The 21,834-nt window shown below is 39.3% G+C and overlaps 1 protein-coding gene across 6 annotated transcripts in view; it reads right to left on the bottom strand.

Annotated features, from left to right (window-relative positions):
• Positions 1–21,834, bottom strand: part of MAP4K4 (mitogen-activated protein kinase kinase kinase kinase 4) — a 159,467-nt gene that overhangs the window by 58,521 nt on the left and 79,112 nt on the right. For all 6 annotated transcript variants that reach the window (XM_044433962.1, XM_044433970.1, XM_044433978.1 and 3 more), the window contains exons 4-6: positions 5,137–5,262; positions 4,009–4,119; positions 479–569 (exon numbers count right to left, since the gene is read on the bottom strand). In XM_044433962.1, the coding sequence (XP_044289897.1) occupies positions 479–569; positions 4,009–4,119; positions 5,137–5,262 (328 nt within the window). The remainder of the gene's footprint in view (positions 1–478; positions 570–4,008; positions 4,120–5,136; positions 5,263–21,834) is intronic.

Below are 21,834 nucleotides of genomic sequence, written 5' to 3'. Positions count from 1 at the left end.
TTCTATGCATTAAAGGGAACTAAACAGAGACTGAGTAGGATCAAAATACAAATGTCATTCTGAAACAGCCCAGGGTCCTTCAATGAAAGAAGGAAAAATTAACTATTTTGTTATGGCATAAAGACTATTGCATGTGGGCCCATCTTTTGTAGACCTGACACCAAAATAGGTTGAAACTAGATGCTAGAATTTCTTTCTTGGGAATAATCACCTACTGCCATCTAGATAGCAGGCGAACTCCACCTCGTTTCCCCAGGCTTCTCACACTATATAACAGTAATATTTTGCTAGTTTATTGTTGCTTTTATAGCCTCCTTGAAATCTGTATATCTCACTACCAGCTAGCAACACTTTTCAGTTTCCTAGTTATGTTTCCTCTGCAGATAACTAACACTACATCATGCTGTCACTTGTATGAAAGAACAGCAGCAGAGACCAAACTATGAAGAAAGTGAATACAGTAGACTAATAAACTTACCCAGTTTCACCTCTGCATTTTCTGTTAACAATACATTCTGCCCTTTAATATCCCGATGAATTACATGATGGGCATGAAGATGAGCCAATCCCTGTATTTTTTTAAAAAAGCAGATCAGAGTCTTTTTCCTTCTTTGTCTTAGCAACTACACAGAGTTCATTACTATATTCTATGCCAGTGCACCCATTAAACAACTCCATACTCCCATCACCTTAGGAATTCTTTTTTGTCCAATATAATTTGCCTGTAGATGGTTTCATAACATGTCTCCCACTCAGATATTGCTTGAGGAAAGTTACAAAGGAATATGCACACATTCTGGCATTATTATACTGGCAAAATGCAAGGGCTATGCTTCACAGGCTCCTTTCAGTACAAATAGCATTTCTGAAACAACTCTGATGAGAACTCCTCTTATAAGAACTACACTGTAATACAAAAGTGAACCAACTCCACTGCAGAAGTGATTAAGAAAGTCCTGGAAAGGTTTTTTTTAAAAGGTAAAGTACTTTTGCCAGGAGAAGGGAATTCTTCTTAGTTCAAGGCTAAAAAGCCAAGAAATATTCTTTTTAGGAAAGGGATAGTTGAGAAGATAGGTGACAGAAAGAATAATTACAAGATTTTGTTTACAGCTTGTACATAGTAATACTCCTCACTATTTGCCAGAAATTTCCAGAGGTCAATACAGATTACATGCTACCATATTAAATTCCAGTTGTACATTCAAATTCTAGACACAGGGTTTTCATTTAACTGGCACTGTAATGTAGATCAGCAAATATAACACGCCATTCAATACAGATGATGACGTCAAACATTAGAAGATGTTTGTGGGGCATGGGGAGATACCTGAACAGGAAGTGCAAGACATGCCTGCTTCCTGTTCTCCGAAGTTCTTTGCAATGCCTAAAGTGTAACTCAACTATTTCAATGTGCAAAGGAATGCATATGTTGGCTTGCCATTGAAAGCTTTACTTTTTACTGTGTAGAATGCAACAATATGGCAGGCAGATGATACAGAAGAGATCTATAAGTTTCAAATATTAGTAAAAACAGGAAGTATGAATTATATCTGCTACTGTCCTCAGTATTAGGCAACATGTAAAGCTGGTTGAAGGAATACATCCACAGCAGCTATAAAACTGAATGCGTATTTTGATTTTGTCAAATTATTCAGGCTTGAAAATAGTGATTTTCCTACTTTCCTCAGGTAAGTGAAAATTGCCTGAAGGCAACTTGGCAGCAATATTTTCATAAAGGAGGTCCATTTTTTTCTCGAGGTATCAAGGACCAAATATGAATGAATAGTTCAAAATGGAGACTAATAACTTTAGCAAGTTTGTAAAGTTGGAATGAATCTTGTACAGAAGGTTTCATTTGTTAGTCTGTCCATATTGCATGTATAATCACTGGGGAGCAGTCCATCATTTTTTCTCAAAATGACATCAGAATGACACGGGATTACTCTCAATGGTGGTACCTTAAACCCACTTCCCCTATGATCATTATGCGACCATCACAATTTTTTTTGCAGTAAGCAAAATAACTTGAAACAAATATTTGGAGCTTACTAATATAAAATGCACAAAGTATATTTGGCTGTGTTCTGTTTCGCACAGTTGGGAGTCACTATTTCAAATACACCCTATGGTTTGTTAACAGGGGCATGTGCATTCCTGTCTGTATATGCCCCTGCCAAGAAACTATGGGATGCCCAGTCAAAAATAAGCCTTTTTTTTTTTTAAACAATTCAGATCTGTCCGCAAACTGTCAAAACTCCTGCTCCTTTGAAACGGGGTAGTTCATGCTTCTTCTTTGTTGCCAAGCATCTAGATCCCCACAAACAAGCAGAAAGTGACAGCACCCTTAGATTAGGGCAACTGCCTTGCCCCCTCCCCACACACACGCACGTGTGCATGCGCACACACTCCAAGGAGCTTGCCATGAATGGGTTGTAAATCTCATCATCGCATTTTTGCAAACAAAGATCACTCCTGCCTCACTTCAACTTAACAGCTTGCTCTTTGACAGCTGCCAAGCCAAACCACAGGGAGAAAAAGCATATTTGGAGCCTCCCTTGGACAATGTCCAGTGTTGGTACTTGCTGAACTTTGGCAGCAGGTACCTGCCTGGGCAATGCCCACATGAAGCAGCCCTTTTTCAGACATAGAGAAGCGCACACCCCCATATTTGCAGAAATCCAAAAATATGGGTTTTTTAAATGTGCACAAATATGTATGCACATTAGGGTATGTGAAAAAAGCCAGTAAGAATGGGTTTGCAACCATGGACAGTCCCTCCCTCCAAGATGCTGTTTCAGTACTTTGAAAAGGCTGTCAAAATGGAGGTTGCAAATGCCAGCCGTGAAATCTAACGTGAGAAAAGGAAAAGGGCAAACGAACACAGGGAGTTGAAAATGGCTCTCATTCATGGGGGCAGAACAGCATCATTCAAGGCCTGGTGGGGAGGATGGCAGTGGCCCGGATAAACTGAGGAATAGCAGCAAGAGACCTTTGCCCTTGCTGAGTGCTCCAGTGGCTACTGGGTGTATCCATGGCAGGAATGGTTCTCCAGCTTTGGACAAAAAGGAAACCTACTATAATTCTCAGGATGGTCTGTTTGGGAAAAAAAAACCCCACCATTGCCAGCACCATCTACCGTGAGTAAAATGCTAGACAAAGTGACAACCAACCATGGCTCGGTGCCCACACTGGGTTATCATGTTGTGAGAACCAGGTCATTGCTGTTTACTAGCAAACCCAAAATTAATTAGGAGACCCGATGACATTAAACACACAGTAAGATTAGGACAAGGCAAGATGCTGCTGCTTTATATGCTGCATACGCTTGGAATTTGCTGCCATGGAAGAAGTGGCGGCCAATAGAAATGGACAGGATGCTTAAAAGGGCGGGCCCTATCTTGAGGTGGGATGAATCCTGTTCTCAGTGTGGTAGAGTGAGAGCAATCAAGAATTGATGCATGTGCTGTGCAGGAAAATAAGCTTGTGTGCCTTAATTTGCTTCCCAGATCATAGGAATTGGTCCATGTCTAGAGCAGCCCTGTGGAGTGTATGAACAAAATATTACCCTGAGTGTCATTTTTATGCAGAATACACTTCTTGCCCTTTATTATGCATTGCAAATTGCAGAGTTTAGATAAAAGTTTAAGGAACCCCAACTGTACATTTTGACTGTGTTTTAACCATCTGCGTCTGAAAATTCTCCATTCTTGATGGCATTCTGACTGCTTGCATAGTTCCATGGGCATCTTTTCCATTACAAGACAAACATCAAATCATATAACTTATACTAACTTCTAATGCACAAAGCTTGTTTAAAAATTATCTTTTGCCAGTTGGCTTAAGTATGTTTTAAAAAAAGATTCAATGAGAGAACTGCAGTTCGTTGCCTTCCCATGTCACAAGCTTAATGCTATGGACTTCAATGCCACAGTCTACTAGAAGTTAATGCAGAGCTCAAAACTGATATGCATAACTAAAAATACACCAAAGGGCTTTCATTTTGCTTACCCTGAGGATCTCTCTGGAGATGTATGCTATCCAGTCCTCCTTCAAAGTATTTCCCTTCGTATTCTTCACAAGATCTGTAATAGAGCCTGCACCACAGAACTCCATGACAAGCTGCAAAAGCCAGAATGGGGGGAAAAAAGAGTCTCAAAATATCTAAGCTCCTGTATGCTACCAAGTATTGCACTGCAGCAACTCTTACTGGAATATTAAAGAGAAAGATCACCCAAGGACAAATAAACATTTCAGTGGAGCAGTTCATAATCCAAATCCCTTTAACAGCTGTAAAGTTACATTTCACATTGATCCATTAACTTTCAGAGAAAAAGATCTGCACATCCATTGTATAACTGCTTTTGCACATAAGATAAGCCAGAATTCTGGAGAATAATAACTTAGTCTTCATTAGCAGAGTGCAGACAGCCTGCCTAGCTCATCATCCTACTAGTGGGAATGACTAAATAACCAGCCAGGAAGCGGTCTGGGTTCCTGGTTGTCATTCTGCTAACCAGCCTGAACCTGACACCAGCATTTCCCATTCCTGGTTTCAGGAGAATGATACAATGCATCGGGGCATGGCTAACATACAATATATGTACAATAGCGACAGGTGACTACTAGTAAAAGTTCTAGACTAAGGGCTGTTGGCATGATTCAACACAGAAAATCTTGCTGCCACTTATTTTTCTTCCACTGAAGCTGTCTGCAACTTAGAATGCTAGAGCTAGGTTTTCAAAATTTGAGAGCCAAGAAATTCACGTACCCCTCCCCAAGAATTAAAACGAGATGTTTTCTTCATTTTTGCACCTTTACTCTATAATCCACTTACTTGGGAGTAAACTCCACTGAACACAATGAAACTAGCAAAGGCACATGAACACAAAGGTGAACTGTAAAGTGTTCACTTTTTACAATGTGCACGAATAAAACAAAAATTTCGTTCTTAAAACAATACTCCCTTTGGGCTTCTATAGGAGTCACAGAAAAGTGGTTCGTAAAGAGATGCAATGGGCAACTTACTACAGTAGGAAATTATTCCATTATTTTCTACCTCACATTTATTTACCCAGATTCCTTCAAATTGTAATGGGAGGTGGGGAGAGAATATTGGTTAAGAATGTGCTTGCTTACCCACAGTTGGTCATCATGACCTGGAGGACTTTTCTTAATGAAAGCACCATAGTAAGTTGCAATATTTCTATGATGGGAATATTTCTTCAGCATGTTTATTTCCAGTTTGATTTCTTCTTCTTCATCCTTTGAAGATAAAAATATGAATGTACATAGTATCGTATTTGTACTTATTCTAGTCTGAGCTCTCTGAAAGATGACGTGTGTTACTATGCTTAGCAACATACTTGTGTCTGTTTTTTATTTATGCAAGCTTGATATGATCAGTTGCATGATATAAAATTGTTCAGAAAAAGGAAGCTTTCATTTTGCCAGATGTGGAAAGTAAACAGGAAACCTGAAGGACAACTGTACGGATGGATGAAATAGTTAGCAATAAAGATGTATTTATTCAGAAAGAAATGCACTCAGACACTTGAATCTAGTAATTTTTGCTCCAACTTCTCAACCTAAATTTTTATCACAGAGATTTATTTTGTAATCCTAGATTTGCAATGAATACTTTAAAAAACCCCAAAAAATCAAAATTCAGTCCTGTACATTCTATATACTCTGTATTCTAATTTTGAACTTATTTCACTTCATGTTGCAATTGCTTCATAACCAACTAGTCTGAATAAATACTGGGTCAGATCCTGTTGTCCTAAGAGTGAAAGGGATCTTCACAGAATCATCAGATACAGCAGGGATTCCTGCTCTGCTAATGAGGTGCTTCCACAAACAGGATGAGGGGGACCATTTTTGCTGATTCTCTTCCCCTGAAGCTGCCGGTGCCATCTCAACCCTCTGGAACCAATTTCCAGGGAGAGATATGCATGGGAATCGGCAAAAATTATGCCCATTGTGTCCTGGTTACCAGTCTATATTACTTGAGCTCAGGCTACATGAAAGACTGTCTTCTCTTAATATGACCCTGTCTGCCTAAGTTTTAAAATATCAGTGAAAGCCCTTCTCTCACTACCGCCACTATCAGGAGGATGTTTGGTGAAGACTTCTTGATGAACGCTCACATACTACAGAATTTGATTCTGAAGAACATCAGGATGAATCCCTCTCTCCTGCCATTTCAACAAGCAAGGAAAGGCAGCCCTTTGCCCTTAAGCCCATCTGTTTGGTTAGGTGCCGATTTTGGTTTTTATTGTGCTGTTTTGCTTGGCTTTGAATTGTGCTTGTAATGCATTCCTTCTACAATTGTTTCAATTTCAAACATTGGCGTTCATTACTGCTAGCTGCTTTTAAGTGCCATTTTCAGGTAGAATGAAGGGTATCAAGTAAATAAATATAAATTCTATGTCCATCAAATAGGTCTTGCCCAAAACAGACATACACAAAAGCACCCATCAAGACTGTATCTGCTGCAATGACATCTGGTGGCTAACATACACTATTGCACTTTAATCTTAATATTATAAAATAAAACTATACAGTGATCTGTGAACATCTCATCTTCCCTATCTACTTTTGCCCTCTTCCTCATATAGGATGCCATACGGAGAACAAAGTTCTTGCTTTCTCCTCAATTGTTCACACTGTGCAGAGCAGTTCTCTAACTCCCAGCTGCCACTAAACTTAAGGGACAGGCAGATGCAATTATTCATGAACCAGATACAATAGGAGCAAAACACAATGTAGGAACTTGAGGAAAACAGGAAGAGATCTTTCAAACAAGATAACATGGGAGATCTCAATTCATTTAGGAAAGCTCCGGCTCTAAGCTGCAAAATAGCCTTCCTAAACCTGGTGCCTTCTGGGTGATTTTAGACTACAAATCCAATCAGCCAACATGGTGAATGGTCAGGGATGGTGGGAACTGTAGTCTACAATTTCAAGAGAACACCAAGTTGAAGAAGGCTGCCAGAAAGTTTTTTCACCAGCAGAATCTAAGAGTTAGCATTTGAGGAAGTGTTATTACTATTACCTCAGCAGATACCGACAAAGAAGTTATATGGAAAATTTTAGCATAAACACGATTGTGGTTAGCATGACTATCAAACTGAACTGTTCATTCTTTTTGTATATTATGGGCATACAACAATAAAAGAAAATGCCATGGATCTATTTTTTCCATTGAACGGTTCACTGAAGGACCAGTATGCATAGCCCATATGCATTTAGCCAATGTTTTCAGTACATCTGGATCATGCATATAGGTGGAGGTTGCTTCATTGTAGAAACTTCTCAACCTCCCATACTACAGCTATAACATTAGAAAATGTGGTGGTCTACAGAGACCAAGCAAGTTAGCACAGGGTCTAGAACATAAATACCGCTAGTTGATATCATGTACTCCAGTTTCCAAGTACAACAACCTGAAGGTCTAAGACAGACAACTATTTTGGACTAACGGTAATGTCGACACACTGCAATTCCCCTTCCTTTTCTCTTTAGACCCACAAATGTTCTAAAGCTCTCACCCTCTTAAAACAAAAGCAAGCCTATGAAAGGTGGACTCCCTGAGCTGCTGACTGGAACAGAGCTCTCTACTGGCCTTTGGAGCATACGCTGCAAACCACACACCCAACAACAAAAAACTCCACCCACTAACATTCACTTAACAGTGAGCTAGAACAGCTATAACCTGAGAAAAGCTGCTGCCTGGCTGTTAAAGCCTGGCTTACTTGGCTCCTGAGTCAGCTCTGCCACTGCACAGGCACTTGGGGAAGCTTTCTAAAGCAGCAACACATGGACTTGGGTTGGGGTATACTTTAGAGACACTCTCTTAACTAATCGGACAGAAAAGCACTGCCCTGATTGGTTCCCCCTTGCCAAGCACAGCACCAAGGGGCATCAGACACCATGTTCCTCCTGGGCGCCTAGCCAGGAACTCCTTCTGCATCTTTTGAAGGTCTGCAGTGTAGTAAGAGCCAACCGGAGCATGTGCCGATTTTGATCAGCAGTGGCAAAACCCAGAGAGGAGAGAAAGGTGCATACATACTCAGTGAAGGCAACAAGTTGGCTACCTGCCAAGCAAGGAAGTTCTGCATATTTGTAGATGGTTGGTGGGGATTAGGGAGCTCTGGCAAATGCATTGTCCCTAATAAGAAATCATCCCAGCCATACATGAACAGAAGAGACTGCCTAGTTAGCCACTGCCTGTCCCTAACCCTAGTCCTAACCCTTCTGGGAAGAAAGACAAGAAGCAAAACTAAAATAATCATAATCATAAGTAACAGAAACAAGTGCCATGGAAATATCACACTAGTTAGTCAAAGAATGAGGTTCAAAAAATAAAAAAAGGTGAAGAGCAAAGGGATTTGAGGTCCTCTCCAGAATATTTTTCAATGTAACACAAGGGGCTCCAATGAGAAAGGTGTGTGTTGTCTGCATGTTGAAACACTAGGGGAGTTCTCTCGCTGCTGCTGCTCTGTCTTGCTGAAGCAACCATGTGCTTTGCTGATTTCAGAGTGCCTTCGAAAGAAGCCCTGGTCAGAACTTGCTGCTAGCCTCAAAGTGGTAAGAATACCCGTGGCTTAGTTTTCCAATAAATCAAGGCAAAGGGTTAAGAAGAAAGCAGGAACTCAGCCAGATCAGACCAAAGTGCAGCATCTTGTTTCCCACAGTAGTCAACCATCTGGGAAGCAGGACACAATGGCAAAAGTCCTTTTCTGCTTTTGGTTTCTCCATGACGGATATCTAGAAGTGTCGTGCCTCAGATCCTGGAGCTATCAGAGAGGGAAAAGCTAGCCTTTAGGCATGATGTCTAACTTATCTGGTATTCTCTTAAAGCCAGCTAAGTCAGTGATTACCCCCACATCCTGTGGAAGTAGATTTCATAGTTTCATTATGTGTTGTTCAAAATGACTGTACTACAATTCCCTTATCACGAGTTGTGAGGAAATTTAGATATTTCTCAAACATCTTCTGCCTTAGGGCAATATGTGATTTAATATGTGATGACTGAAGACAGATACACAGTCAATCTTCTGTGACTAGAAAAAACTACCAAAGGGAAGCAATCCAAGATTAGAGAACACAGAGCAACAAAAATTGGCTAACCTCACCCATTCTGCCAAAATCCGTACATGACATGTTTCTCCATGTAAACCAAGAACACATGAACTCTGTACTTCTAAGCATGCATTGTTCCATGAAATAAAGTAAAACAAAATGAATAGATGCTAACACAATATAATTAGACTGGGCAGTTTTAAGACTGTAATTAAATTGGGTGTGCACCCAAATCAGCATGTTCAAAATGTTTAGTATATTTTCTTAAAAGAGGAATGTCAACCTCACAGTCTCTCCCTCTATCACAGGAACAATATAATGATATTTGCAAATATATATCTGTAGCTTCAACCATAACACCAAATGGGTTAAAATAAGCTTGTTTGGCAAACTAATTTTAACCATTTGGGTGCTCCACAGCGCCTATGGGTGCAATATGGGTGCACATATTTACAATGTGCAACCTTCTCTGGCTTTCAGGGAATGGCAAGGGTTGCATGAAATCTAAGGGCTGCATCTGCCCATGTTTTTCCTTAAATGTAAGCACTGCACTAGAACTATATGGCATTATGTTACCATGTCTTCAAATCAGAGACAATGGAATTCAAATTTAATCTGATTTGTTGGAATATTCCCACCATTATGGCCAGGTGCACAAATCACAATGAAAAGAGACACCATGCCTTCCCTCTGCCTCGTACCTGACAGTAACACAATGTGCAATTTGCCTAGTTATCCTCAGTGCATGCCTCTTGTGTCATCTGAACCTGAAGAGGTGTGTGGCAGCTGCTGGCTTTAAATTGCAACAACAGTAACAACCAGAACCGAAACCCTGCAACAAGCCAGGGGTTTCAAAGCAACCCCCACCATGCACCTCAGATAACATGGGAAGTGACACACCGCAAAAGTCAGCAGGTAAATTATGTGCATGACTGGCTCACATGGAGGCAAAAAGAAGAGGTGACCATGATCTTGCAAATTCTGCCTGAATGTGCTTGATCTGTTTTGCCCTGATCAGCTGTTTCTAAGAAGTTGTGCAGCGTGCAAAGTCAAAGTAGTCTATCTTTTCAGATACTTTCACTATATCTAAGGTTAAGCTTGCAAGTAATTCCAAGGTGCTATGAAGCCTTGTGTGGCTGGGACCACATCATCTGCAGGGCTGCCTCTCCCAGCTTCAATGTACTCAGACACTGTGCTCAATCTCTGAGGCCTTCCTCTGAGGGTGGCCTGAGGGAGAGGGCTGTCTCTATGGTGCACCCTCTATGGAAGAACGCTGCCTGGCACCCAGCTTGTCATGATTTCAGGTTTATGCTCAGAGTCAAGGGCAGCCCTTTATTCTGAGGCTTTTTAATAATTTACTAGGCTACACAAGGGCTTCTGAGAATTATCCATCCCAGGTATTAAAAGGGGGGAGGTCATATGTTTTAGATGTATGTTTAGATGTTCAATTTAAAAACATGTTTCTTTGTATGACATCTTTATTGTATTTTACTGTCTTGATAAAAAAAAGTAATTGATAAAACAACAGTAAAGCACCCAGAGCGCTTTGGCTATGAAGATTTATAAAACAACAACAATAGCAACTGCAAGCAGTTTAGAGAACTGGAAATTTGAATAAAACTACATACAACTTAGAAGTTGCTTACTATGGCTAAGAAAAAGATGAGTATATTAGCCAGTAACTTTTCACCTGCAATAATCTATTTCTATCAAGTGTCTTAGAAATACTTGCTCCTTCTTTAGTGCTTTAAAAATGATGTTGCATTGTTCGCCATTGGAACAGTATCTCCTTTAGGGTCTAGAGACTACAAAGAATATAATGCAGTCCTTTGTAGAATAAGTTTGTGGCCATATCACTGAGGAATGACAATAAAATGAGAAGATAAAAGGGTAACTTAGAACAATAGGCAGTTATGTATTTACAGGCCCAGAAGCAATGCCTGAAGTTAGAATTATATCAATTCTATGTTGGAACCTTTTCTATGCAGACACAAAACACTCTTATACTCCTTGTCTGCTGTCCCTAATAAAGCAACCACCTGCTGCGGTTTTCATAGTTGTAAGTTTTTTTCCCGCTCTCTTTGGTTCCTTTTGGCTTAATGTGCCCTAACATCAGTGTCTCTGCCATGAATGAAACAAACACAGCTCAGTTTACAACATACATTTCCCCCCAAACTAAGTCATGTGTCCTCCTCCCAGAAACTTTGCTGCACAAACTAAGACGCAAATGAACACATAAATTGGGTAAATGTTTTCCATGAGCAAGATTTGAGAATACACTTGACTCTGCCGTTGAAATCAGTGGCATTCAGGAGAGCAAAACTTTCACTGGATCATGGCCTATATATTTGCTGGCACAAATATAGGGGGTACCTACATCACTCCCTGAAAAAGAAGAAAAGTAGAAAAGAAGCTTGACGGCACACAGATGCACCTTCTGTCAATCTTGATGAGCAAGAGAGAAATGAGCAACAAGCATGAAGCATGTATCTGTGTGCTTCTGCCCTGTTATCTAGGAACAGTGATGGCAGCAGCTGTCACTCCACTCATCTCACCCAGCAAGCTGCTGTTGGGTCGCTGAGAGGGAAACACAATGGGATGCCTGGGGAAGGAAAGCATGAATGACACGTTCGCTTGTCTTTGATGGCCAGGAGCACCTCTTCCTTCCGTTCAAAACCAAAGTATTCTGCTTATCATTGTAAAGCTGATAAACATATTCCTTATTACTTTATAGCAGTGGTGGACACGCAAGCCAAGTCACCCCAGCATTGCCCCTGCAGCCAAGCATCAGATAACAGGACACATAGGGGCAATGCGCATGCTCAGGAAGGAGTCCCACGCCAGACAATGACATCACGAGTCACATGCCATCAAGAGCCACAACTCATTAGCCATGACTAGTGCAAGCTTTAGCATGGCTGGTCAGTGTGCTGCATGCGCGCATTTGCTTGGGCTTGCTGTGAGTTGTTTTTTCTAAACTAAAACCTCAATATTCAGGTTTTATTGCAGTGTTGGCATTTTGCGATAAATAAGTGCGTTCTGGGTTTCAGTTTGGGCACTCAAGTCTCCAAAAGGTTCACCATCACTGCTTTATAGTATCCAAATGCACATAAGCTTCCATTTGGGTCACATATATCAAATCTGGTAATATTTGAATCCATTGTACTGAAAAATACCCACTTTAGAAATTTCAAGTTAGACCATTTTATTTTATTTTATTCCATTTCTGTGCCACCCTATAACCCAAAGGTTCTCTAGGCAGCTTACGAAACATAAGAACATACATAAATTACAATAAAACAAGTATTAATCAGATAAAGATAAAACCACCATAGAACACCTCAAATAAAATATACTCACACACATCAGCAACACAACTAAAAAATTAACCAAAATTAAATTAAGACAAAGAAGTCTATAAAAAATTTAAATTAAATCAACCAAAACTGGTTTAAATAAAAATGTTTTCACCCGGTGCCTCAAAGAAAGCAGAGTAGGTGCCAGGTGGATATCCCATCAGCACATGTGAATTCATGGATCGTGTTTGTGTGTGTGTGTGTGTGTGTACGTTAAACAGCAAGAAATCAAGTTATCAAGCCAAAGTTATTACACTGGCTTTGATTTGTTTTCCTATTATGAAACAAACTTAAAATAATTTCACTCATAATAAGCCAGGTGGTTATTACAACCTTCAGGCTTACAAGGTCTACTTCAATTGCCAGTAGAACCCTGAGTCTACCAACTGAACTCAAGATGCACAATAATACAACTTAAAATATTGATATGAAATGAGGGACACTGTGATTCTCATCATTTGCTGAATTCAGGTGTTATTTTTCTGCTCCCTAACTGGATGTTTCACACGAACTTATTCCTATGCTTTTTTCAAAGGGTTAATTCTAGCAGCCAAATTTAGAAAGGGGGGGAAGCTTTTTGTTTTCACTGTTGCTATGCCACCAAGAGTCAGAATTCCTTGCTGATCTAATGCCAATCACGTGGATCTCTTACCAGTAGATCCCAATTTTCTGCATGCTTTAAAGAAACAGTCCTTAAGTGGGAAACAAACTTTCTTATGGAAAGGTGACAAAGGCTGCAGGAGGCCTCTGATCTACCCTAGATCTCACAGCCCGTCTGGGGAGAAGCATCTTTCTAGAGTTGCTGCCAACTGCAGGGAGACATTTTTAGTGTGAAGTGCTACCATGCTACTTCTCATTGACTGTGCCAGCTGGCAATACATGGGGCAACCCTTTTTCTTGCAGGAGGCTCTCTCTTTTCTTCTGCATTTCCTTAAGCACATTCACATGCATTGTGTCCCTTCCAGTTTATGAGAGGGATACAGTAGCATCCTTTCTTTCAAGCCAGTTTTTCCCTTTTTTGTCAAAAAGCCTTGTTCAGGCTCCAAGCAACAAACTTCAGATTTACCCAACTACACATACACAAAACACAACATAATTAATGCAATTCCTTCTTAGAAATAGAAAGGAGAAAAGTACAGATGGGGGGAGTATAATCCAAGCTCCTTTTAACAGGAGGTGCCAGGGACTAAGCTTTGGCCTTTATGCATGCAAAGCATGTGTTCCTCTATGGAGCTATAGCTCTTCTCGCGCTTCTCTCATGTTCAAATTTATTCAGACAATCCATAGATTCTATGCTAACGTTTTCTCTACTGCATATATTACAACATGATACAAGCCAGAAAAAATACTAGATCTGCTAATTACACCAAAACGAATAATGTGTACAAGCAATTTAGAAATGGGTTGGCTATGACAAACTGTAGTTTTAGAATGACAGGAAAAACTCTCAGGGAGCACTGGGGTCATATGCTATAATGCTCCCTGCTCTCTGGATAGAGACAGAGCATTCACTTATATTTTTAATTAATTACAGCTTGCAATGAAACTGACTAACTGTGGCTAGTTCTAACTATACTTAGTTTGAGACAAGCCAACTTCAAGGTAAAGATTAACCACAGTTTGCCAGGTTTGGCCATAACAAGCTGAAGTTAATCAAAACCAGAAGTAAATGCTCTTCAGCTCTTCATGCTAAAACAGTGCTAGAGGTACACAAGGCAATGCACACTGCAGCTTTGACATCACAACTACAAATCCCATAAGACTCAGACAACAAAAGTCTGTGATCAAAGATGAAAGAAGTTGACTCAAAACTTATCATAAATCCCCATGATGTCCAAAGTAGCCCTTAGATGCAGCAATCTATGGAATGCTTAGATTAGATTTACATTTCCTGGATTAAGTAGTTATGTGGCAGTACTCTATGCAATAGCTACCAAACTTCTGTTTTAGAATTTTGGCAGACCTTTTCTAGTCTGTGTACAATTGCACCATGCAAAAATTGTGAACACTGATCTACAGTTCTCTACAACCTCACTCTGTTCAGAATATTATTTTACACTATATTTCATGCCCCCCATTATGTCTGGATTAGTAGAGATATGGACCAGAAAAATGCACTTAGCAGAACAATTGTGTACAAAGCTACTTTCATACAGATGCAAGGGCCATGGTCTTGAACCAGCGACTTCACTGCCAGACTTACATGTAAACCTTGCAGCTGAGAAGGAAAGGTACTAACAATGAACCGAGTTGCAGGGTGTTCGTGTCCATCTATCACAGACATGACATCATACAGACAGGAGAGTTGCGGGCAGTCTACAATTAGTCTACCTGCTTAAGAACAATAGTGCACAGAGGAGGCTTTGATTAATGAGACAAGAGAAAGTTGCACCTGCAGCCGAAGGCCGCCTAGTTACAGATATGCTCGTTTTTAAAAAATGCACAGAAGAGCAAAATCCAGACAGGGCTGATGACTTAAGTCCCCTTTATTTACAAGTTCTGTTTTCTACCCAAGTGTATAGAACTTAAACAAGTTAACTCCAACTGATATTTTTAACAATCAGAACTGTCATAGTTTAAGATTTAAATGTTAGCCTATATTTTGAAAAGTGCAATTGTTCATTTTTATTTCAGATGCAGAACTTCTGAAAAGAACTGCATGATTCCCAACCTAAGAATCACACTTCAGACTGTGATGGGTCTGTGGTGACTCATGACAATACCTTCATCTGCAAAGGTGTTTCCTCTGAGCATTTTACTTTTGAGTTTTATATAAACTCAAGACTACACATTGGTCACAATCAAAAGTGTGGACTACCTGTCACAATCTGTTGGCAGATACACAACACTTTTATGTCACAACACTTTAAAAAGGAAGGGGTTAAAAAAAAAAAAGCACTACTGGTCAGACATTGTGGTCTCCAATCCAAGAATGAGATTGCTCCTCAAGTGGGTTCCAATTCTAACCTGCAGGCAACTTATATTTAACAGTAACTACTACCAACCTAATGCAGATGCCATGGCAAACCAGGTTATTGCAAGTAAGTCATGGTTTTGTAAAACAGAAAGTGCAGGGTATACACTATAGGAAAAGGGGTATGGATAAATAAGCACAAAATCACAACTTCTTCCTATCTGCTAATCCAGGTTTGGCCATGATGACTGATTAGACTTCAATATAGTTCTTGCTTTAACTGAAAATAAAGGTAGAAATGACCTCTTTTAATTTCAAATGAGAAATCCCCATTATAATTTCTCTGGCCCAGAAGAATAGTTCTTAACATAATGCATGCATGAATTAAGGCATGAAGTTCTTGCTACTTCAGACAAATTAGCTGTCTACTGGAAATTGTTTTAGCAGGTACTACAGATAAAGCTAAAATATGGCTTAATGCTAAAGCCCTGGTCCTAGAAATACAGATAAGATCACAACTAGGTCAAGAGATTCTTGATTGCTATTAGAACATAAATGTTCATCATTTGTTGAGGTGTTTCCTAGAGAGATTACATTATGGATTTCAACCTTCAATGTTGTTCTAACAAATGAAATTTTAAAAACTATCTCCCACTTCTTTTGTAGCAAACAATTCCCAACATTTCTATTATAAAATGAACAAGCATGTGTTTCCTTGAAATCCTTTTACATATAAAAATTTTTTATCTTTTTTTTTCCTGTCAGTAGCACAGTTTCTAGGAGTAAGTGGATCTTCTTTCAAGTATTTGTCTCATAGCTTCAAATGATATTAACATCTGAAAGCAACTATGTTTCAAGATAATCCAAATGCAAGTTTTCAAATAGACTGCCCTCTATGTAGCTATAATCAGTCTTTTTCAAAGCTATTTTTGGGGAAATCACTACATGAAAAAACAGGTCATTGTTACCAAGTTCAGCATAGCCATAACTGCATTCACAACGCAAAAGCAGTCAGAAAGACTGTCCAGTTATAATAGATACTTTAGCTCCAAGCTTTCAGTACAAAGTCAGAACATGTTATTGTATATGACTAACGGCCATTAGTAACAAGGTGACTTAACACACCATGCAATAACAAACTGTAAGCTGGTTTAACAAATCATCTACACAATCAACTACAATAGCATTCTGAGCAACTGCAGAAATATGTTTTGTGGACTTAGCAGACAAAGCATTTTTTTAATGGACCACCAAATGTAACACAGAGGTCACAATTCAACAGGAACCAGCAAATCCTCACAAAGATACTTTTACCCTGCCAAAAAGATGCCAAAACCTATTCCTAGGGTCTCTCCCTGGTGCTTTCATATAAAGGCCAGCACAATAAATAATGTGAAAAGACTTCTTCCAGGACACAGATGTAGAACTGTAGGTACCACTTATCTGATTGCAAACCCTACTGAACTCAGGAGTCAATTCTGAGCAAGCTTGCACAGGCTTGTGCTGCATGCCTGATTTCTACTTTTCCACACCAAAAATTCCAGGCTTGCTGATTAACTCCCCACTAATTGTATTAAGGCTTGCAGCTTCAACTCCTTTGATTAATTTGAAAGTATCTTTACTGGGTAAATAAGCCCTATAAAATGTCAGCGGATGATTCAGGTGCTTGCAGCTGGGAGGAAGAAATAGCTAAGTCTTTAATCCTTTGGCACTCTCCTACCATCTTCTTGAGCTTCTTACAATGTACAGTTACCATACCTTCCGTGTTGAACAGACAAGGGAAGAGGCATTTAGGGCAAGACCTGGCATGTACATTATATCTAGCCCTTCCCTAACCTCACAGAAGGAGTGACCATAGCATTCCTGACACCCATGAAATAAACACTTGACCAGCATACCCAAACAAGGAACAAGATTTGGGAAAGAAAAAGGCAATACACCTGAAGCCTACTTCAAGGAGGAAGCAAGATCAGAATGGGGTTTCTCCAACACTTCACAGAGCTAAGTTTCAGAAGCCTGCTTTTGAGTTGTTTGGGATAAACCACAGTTAAGGTACCGTACCCCACCCCTTCCCCCAAAGTAAGTTGCCAGTGTTCCTCTAAATGGCTGTAAAATACTGTGTGTGTATTCTGTCATCTGTATTCCGTCATGTGTGGCAAGTCACCATAATTCTAGTTCAGCATCTATTATACAGTACTGGCAATATGAAAGATAAACATCTGAATGGACGTTTGCTAGATCAGACATGCAGAACAGGCAACTATGATGAATTAAAACCCATAGCATCTCGAATTCCCTTTGCGTGCATATCTTCCTTGCCAACTGACCCTCACCACTCAAGGCAGCTCTTTCTGAAGTATCGTGTCTGTTTCAACTCTTTCTGGATAGGACTTATTATCAGAGTGTGTATAGAATGCTTTTGGGAGGAAGGAAATTGGACATGCTTGTGTTCTCTTTGGGTTATGAGGAAATGAAGTCAAAGGAAGAATGATTTCCTTTGAGATGAGAAAGTGGCAACTAGGGATATGATGTGTTCACATTAACTCATCACCTTTTGTTATAAACAGCAGGCGCAATTTGCAATAATGTTTGCTTTTAACATGAACATAAGCATTCTGACTATCTAAAGGTCCACCACTTCCACCTCATTTAGAAGACATTCATATCCAAAATAGTTAAAAGCTTCCACAAATAGAATTTTAAGGATAATGCAGAAAGTAATCTAAGATGAGCAACACTAATTCTACAACTGCAGACGAAAGGAAAGAATTCGCAGGGGGTGGAAATGGTTTTAAAGTGTCTAAAAGTAGCCTTGTACTTCGTACATAGGTTCCCATAGCTACAGCTTCTACATAAAAGGAAATTATCAGACTTGTTTCTTTACATCAGCAAAAGAAACTACCTCTTGCCATTTTAGCCATAGTGCTCCATGACACGGTGGCCCAACCTGCATAATACTGTGGATGCAAGACTAAAGGAAGAAGCAATCATTCATGAGTCAGTGGGAATGTTTTGCCCCCTCTGAAGAAAGAATGATGATGATGGGGGTGATATCACATCTTGCAATGCAAAGTCTTCATTTGTTTTTATCCCTTTCCATGTCTCCCCCCCCCCCCGCCCCCCCAGCTAATCAGCAAGAGAAACTAAGCTGATGGAAGCACGAAAACGCAACTGGAACTTTATGCACATTGTCAAAACGCTCAGGTCAGAATCAATGCCTGAAAAACTGCTTGCCCTCCAAGACAGACAGAGGGAGACAGGGAGAACGGGAACAAGAACGAACACACACAAGCATTGACTGAATCTCATATGAACATAGTTTTTGTTTATTTAACCATTATGGGATTATTTCCTACCCTTCTGTTTTTAAGCTAAAACGAAGCCCTATCTGCCTGGAGTTCATGATTAGGTCTCACCTATGGAAACAAAAGAAAAGTGGGGGGGGGGGGCAGGGAGAGGTGCTGAAGAGTGAGGTAGTGTGCAAATACCTCCAGAGCTGGCTTACACAGAGTAACTGTACCAGTACTGCCACAATCCACAGTCCCACTTAAAAAGCTAGATGCTGCCCAGATTCAACATCCTTTGGAAGTTGAAAGAAAGCTATCAAAGACTTCTTTTCAACCATAAGAAAGTTTGGAACAAACTGCAGCTGAGAAAGATTAATGGATTTCTGCTGAGGTTAGAGCTCAGAGAATGCAGTTCTCCCTGTCCTCCTCACTTCGAAAGTCTATGAAGCTCATCATTCAGCAGCAATCACAGGACTAAACTTTCCAGAAGAGCACTGGAGTTAGCCTGCATCAGCTTGTACTTCTGTAGGTCACAGCCTTCCATATCCAATCCACATAATGCTTTTACTGAAAGCAACGTGGCACCATAATAAGCCAGACATCTTTTATCCCATGATAATAACAAGAGAAATGGTCACTACATTTCAGAGGGAAGGCAATTTAAAAACTATAATGGAACAAGTGCCCAAAAGAAGTATCCTCAAATTCAGTATTAACAAGATTTCAAAAAGTTGTCTTTGCCCAATTTTGCCTGCAGAGTAAATACTAATGCTGCTGTTGCTGAAAACATGGAAATGATTATGGTAGTCAAAGTCAAGCCTAAAATCTAGGCATAGTTAGCCATGAGACTCAAGGCCCTAAAGTGCACAGAAAAATATCTAAAGGGTTGGAAAGCAAAAGCATCTTTCTTCAAAACTCATCCACTGAATAAAAAGTGAAAGACTGCAATAACAGGCAACACACTGTTTTATTTCATTTCTATACCACCCAACATCCAAAGCTTTCTTGACAATTTTCAATAACAATTTCTATAAAATGCAATAAAATTTATAAATAGTAAAAGCACAAAATTCCTATTCAAAATTTAAAACAGAAGGTAAAGACACATGGAAGCCTTAAACTCACTATGTTTCATTGAGTGTATTAAATCTATACATTGATCTAGTGTACTAAATGTGCAGACTGATCTGTTTAATCCAACCAATTTTCACTGAAATATGGCTATTTCTAGACATGTTTTAAATAAGAGGTATTTGTTTACTACACAGACATCAGAGCATTTCTGAATTGCTAAATAGGGTTTGCATTAGTATTATGAAGGATGGCATCCAGATTCTTGCAACCTTCAATAAGAGTATATAAATAACCCTTCCTTGTAACAAAGATAATCCTTTAAAAAGGAAAAGCTTATGCCTGAAGGCTCAGACAAGGGGCCTGGGAAGGTTCCAGAGGGTCATGGTTGCTGAGGAACATTAATTAATATGATACCCATTGCTCTCCAAAGAGCTTGGCATCAACATTCAACCATTTGTCAGGCAGTGGCTTATTATCTATTAAATTTTTATTCCACACTAATAGTCCCATAGGACTCTCTATACAGATTACAACAAAACAATTTATAACAATGAATAATGAAGTAAAATCACAATATACTAATAAAATAATAAAACAATACACCTGGCCCTTAAGATTGATTTAAGGGTCTTACCTTACCTTTCCACCAAGATACCGTTTTGAAGGAAGGTTCAAGCACTCACAAGCATTAGTTAAATAAACTATTCTAGCTTAAGTCTGCTTGTAATTTTTACCCATATATCAAGTTTGATTTAAGATAAACACACATTTTGCATAGCCTATTTCATCTATACAAAACAGGTTTAGCCTACTTGCCAATGTGAAGTTTGGCTTTGTAAAAGCATCGTGTGGTTTTGAATTTGAGATTGCTTCCAAGACCCTACATGTGTGTGTCTAACTCAGGCAGAAAGAATGTATAGTGCAAATTCTGGAAATAACTTGGGAGACTAAAAATTTTTATCTCAGCACTGGACTGAGTCTCAGCACAGACTGAGACAACAGGCATGGAACTTGTTCTCTAAGTTAGGCAAAAGAAACACTAGTGCTACTCTGAATTCAGATCTGTGGAGACAAAATCAAATTTATGTAGAACTGCAGGAACTAATGTCAAAACCTAATTACACAAACTCTACAATATTGTAAAATGTGGGGAAGAAACTGAACCTGATTCAAGGCACAAACAATAATTATCTGTAGACAATTATGAAGGAGGCATGCTATATCAAAAAAATTGATAAACAAATCTCACTGCACAACAGATAGACAGAAAAGCAAGAAAAGGACACAGAGAAGAAAGAACAAGTTTAAAAAAGCAATCCAGCTTTTTAAAACACTCAACTGTAATCAGTTGCTTAAGTAACAAGTTTTGTATGAACTAGATGGGAAACAAAAAGCCGAAAAAGGAACTTAGAAAGCAATGTTAGGAATAACAAAGCTGTGCTCCACTACCACAAATCAAATTACAAAGATGTTTTCTCTATATCACCACCTACTCATCAAAAAAGAAAAAAACTGACTTTTATTCTTTTAAACTACTATCAAAGCAGATGTCTGCATGCAATTATACGTCCATGCACACCAAATGCATACTTTGGGCCACCAGATGTTGCTGACTATGATTCCCATCCCCACCTAGAACTAATTATCAGAAATGCTAAAAAGTGAAATCCAACAACATCTGGCAAGCCAAGTTTAGCTTAGAATGAATCTTTCTTGAATATCTGAAAGGAGATGGGGAGGATAATCAGAGCTTTTGCACTTCTAGCTGCTGCGGACTTCATGAAAAAGCAGGTGTATGCTTTCAGTTCAGGGGGCCAACTCTTAGATGCAAAGGAAGGTACCTTTGCACAAAGACATTGTGCACTGTACAGAAGCTGACCCATCACAGGTATAGGTACTTAAAGCACAAACTCATATCCATTTCCATTAAATCCAATTAAAAATAGCATGATAGAATTACAGGGAAACATAACAAAAACACACTACAAATGAAAATGAACAGTTCAAATTACAACTAAAAAATCTAATGCTATTGTAAGCATTATCCTTAAATCTATTTTAGCACACAAATCATTAGTGTATCAAAGGAAGTATACACATTTTGGTAAAAAACCAATCA

This window comes from Varanus komodoensis, unplaced genomic scaffold (assembly GCF_004798865.1).
Source record: "Varanus komodoensis strain SLA01 unplaced genomic scaffold, ASM479886v1 scaffold1, whole genome shotgun sequence".
Taxonomy (NCBI): domain Eukaryota; kingdom Metazoa; phylum Chordata; class Lepidosauria; order Squamata; family Varanidae; genus Varanus; species Varanus komodoensis.
The sequence above is the reverse complement of the archived record's forward strand: the minus strand, read 5'-3'. Positions and strand labels throughout refer to the sequence as shown.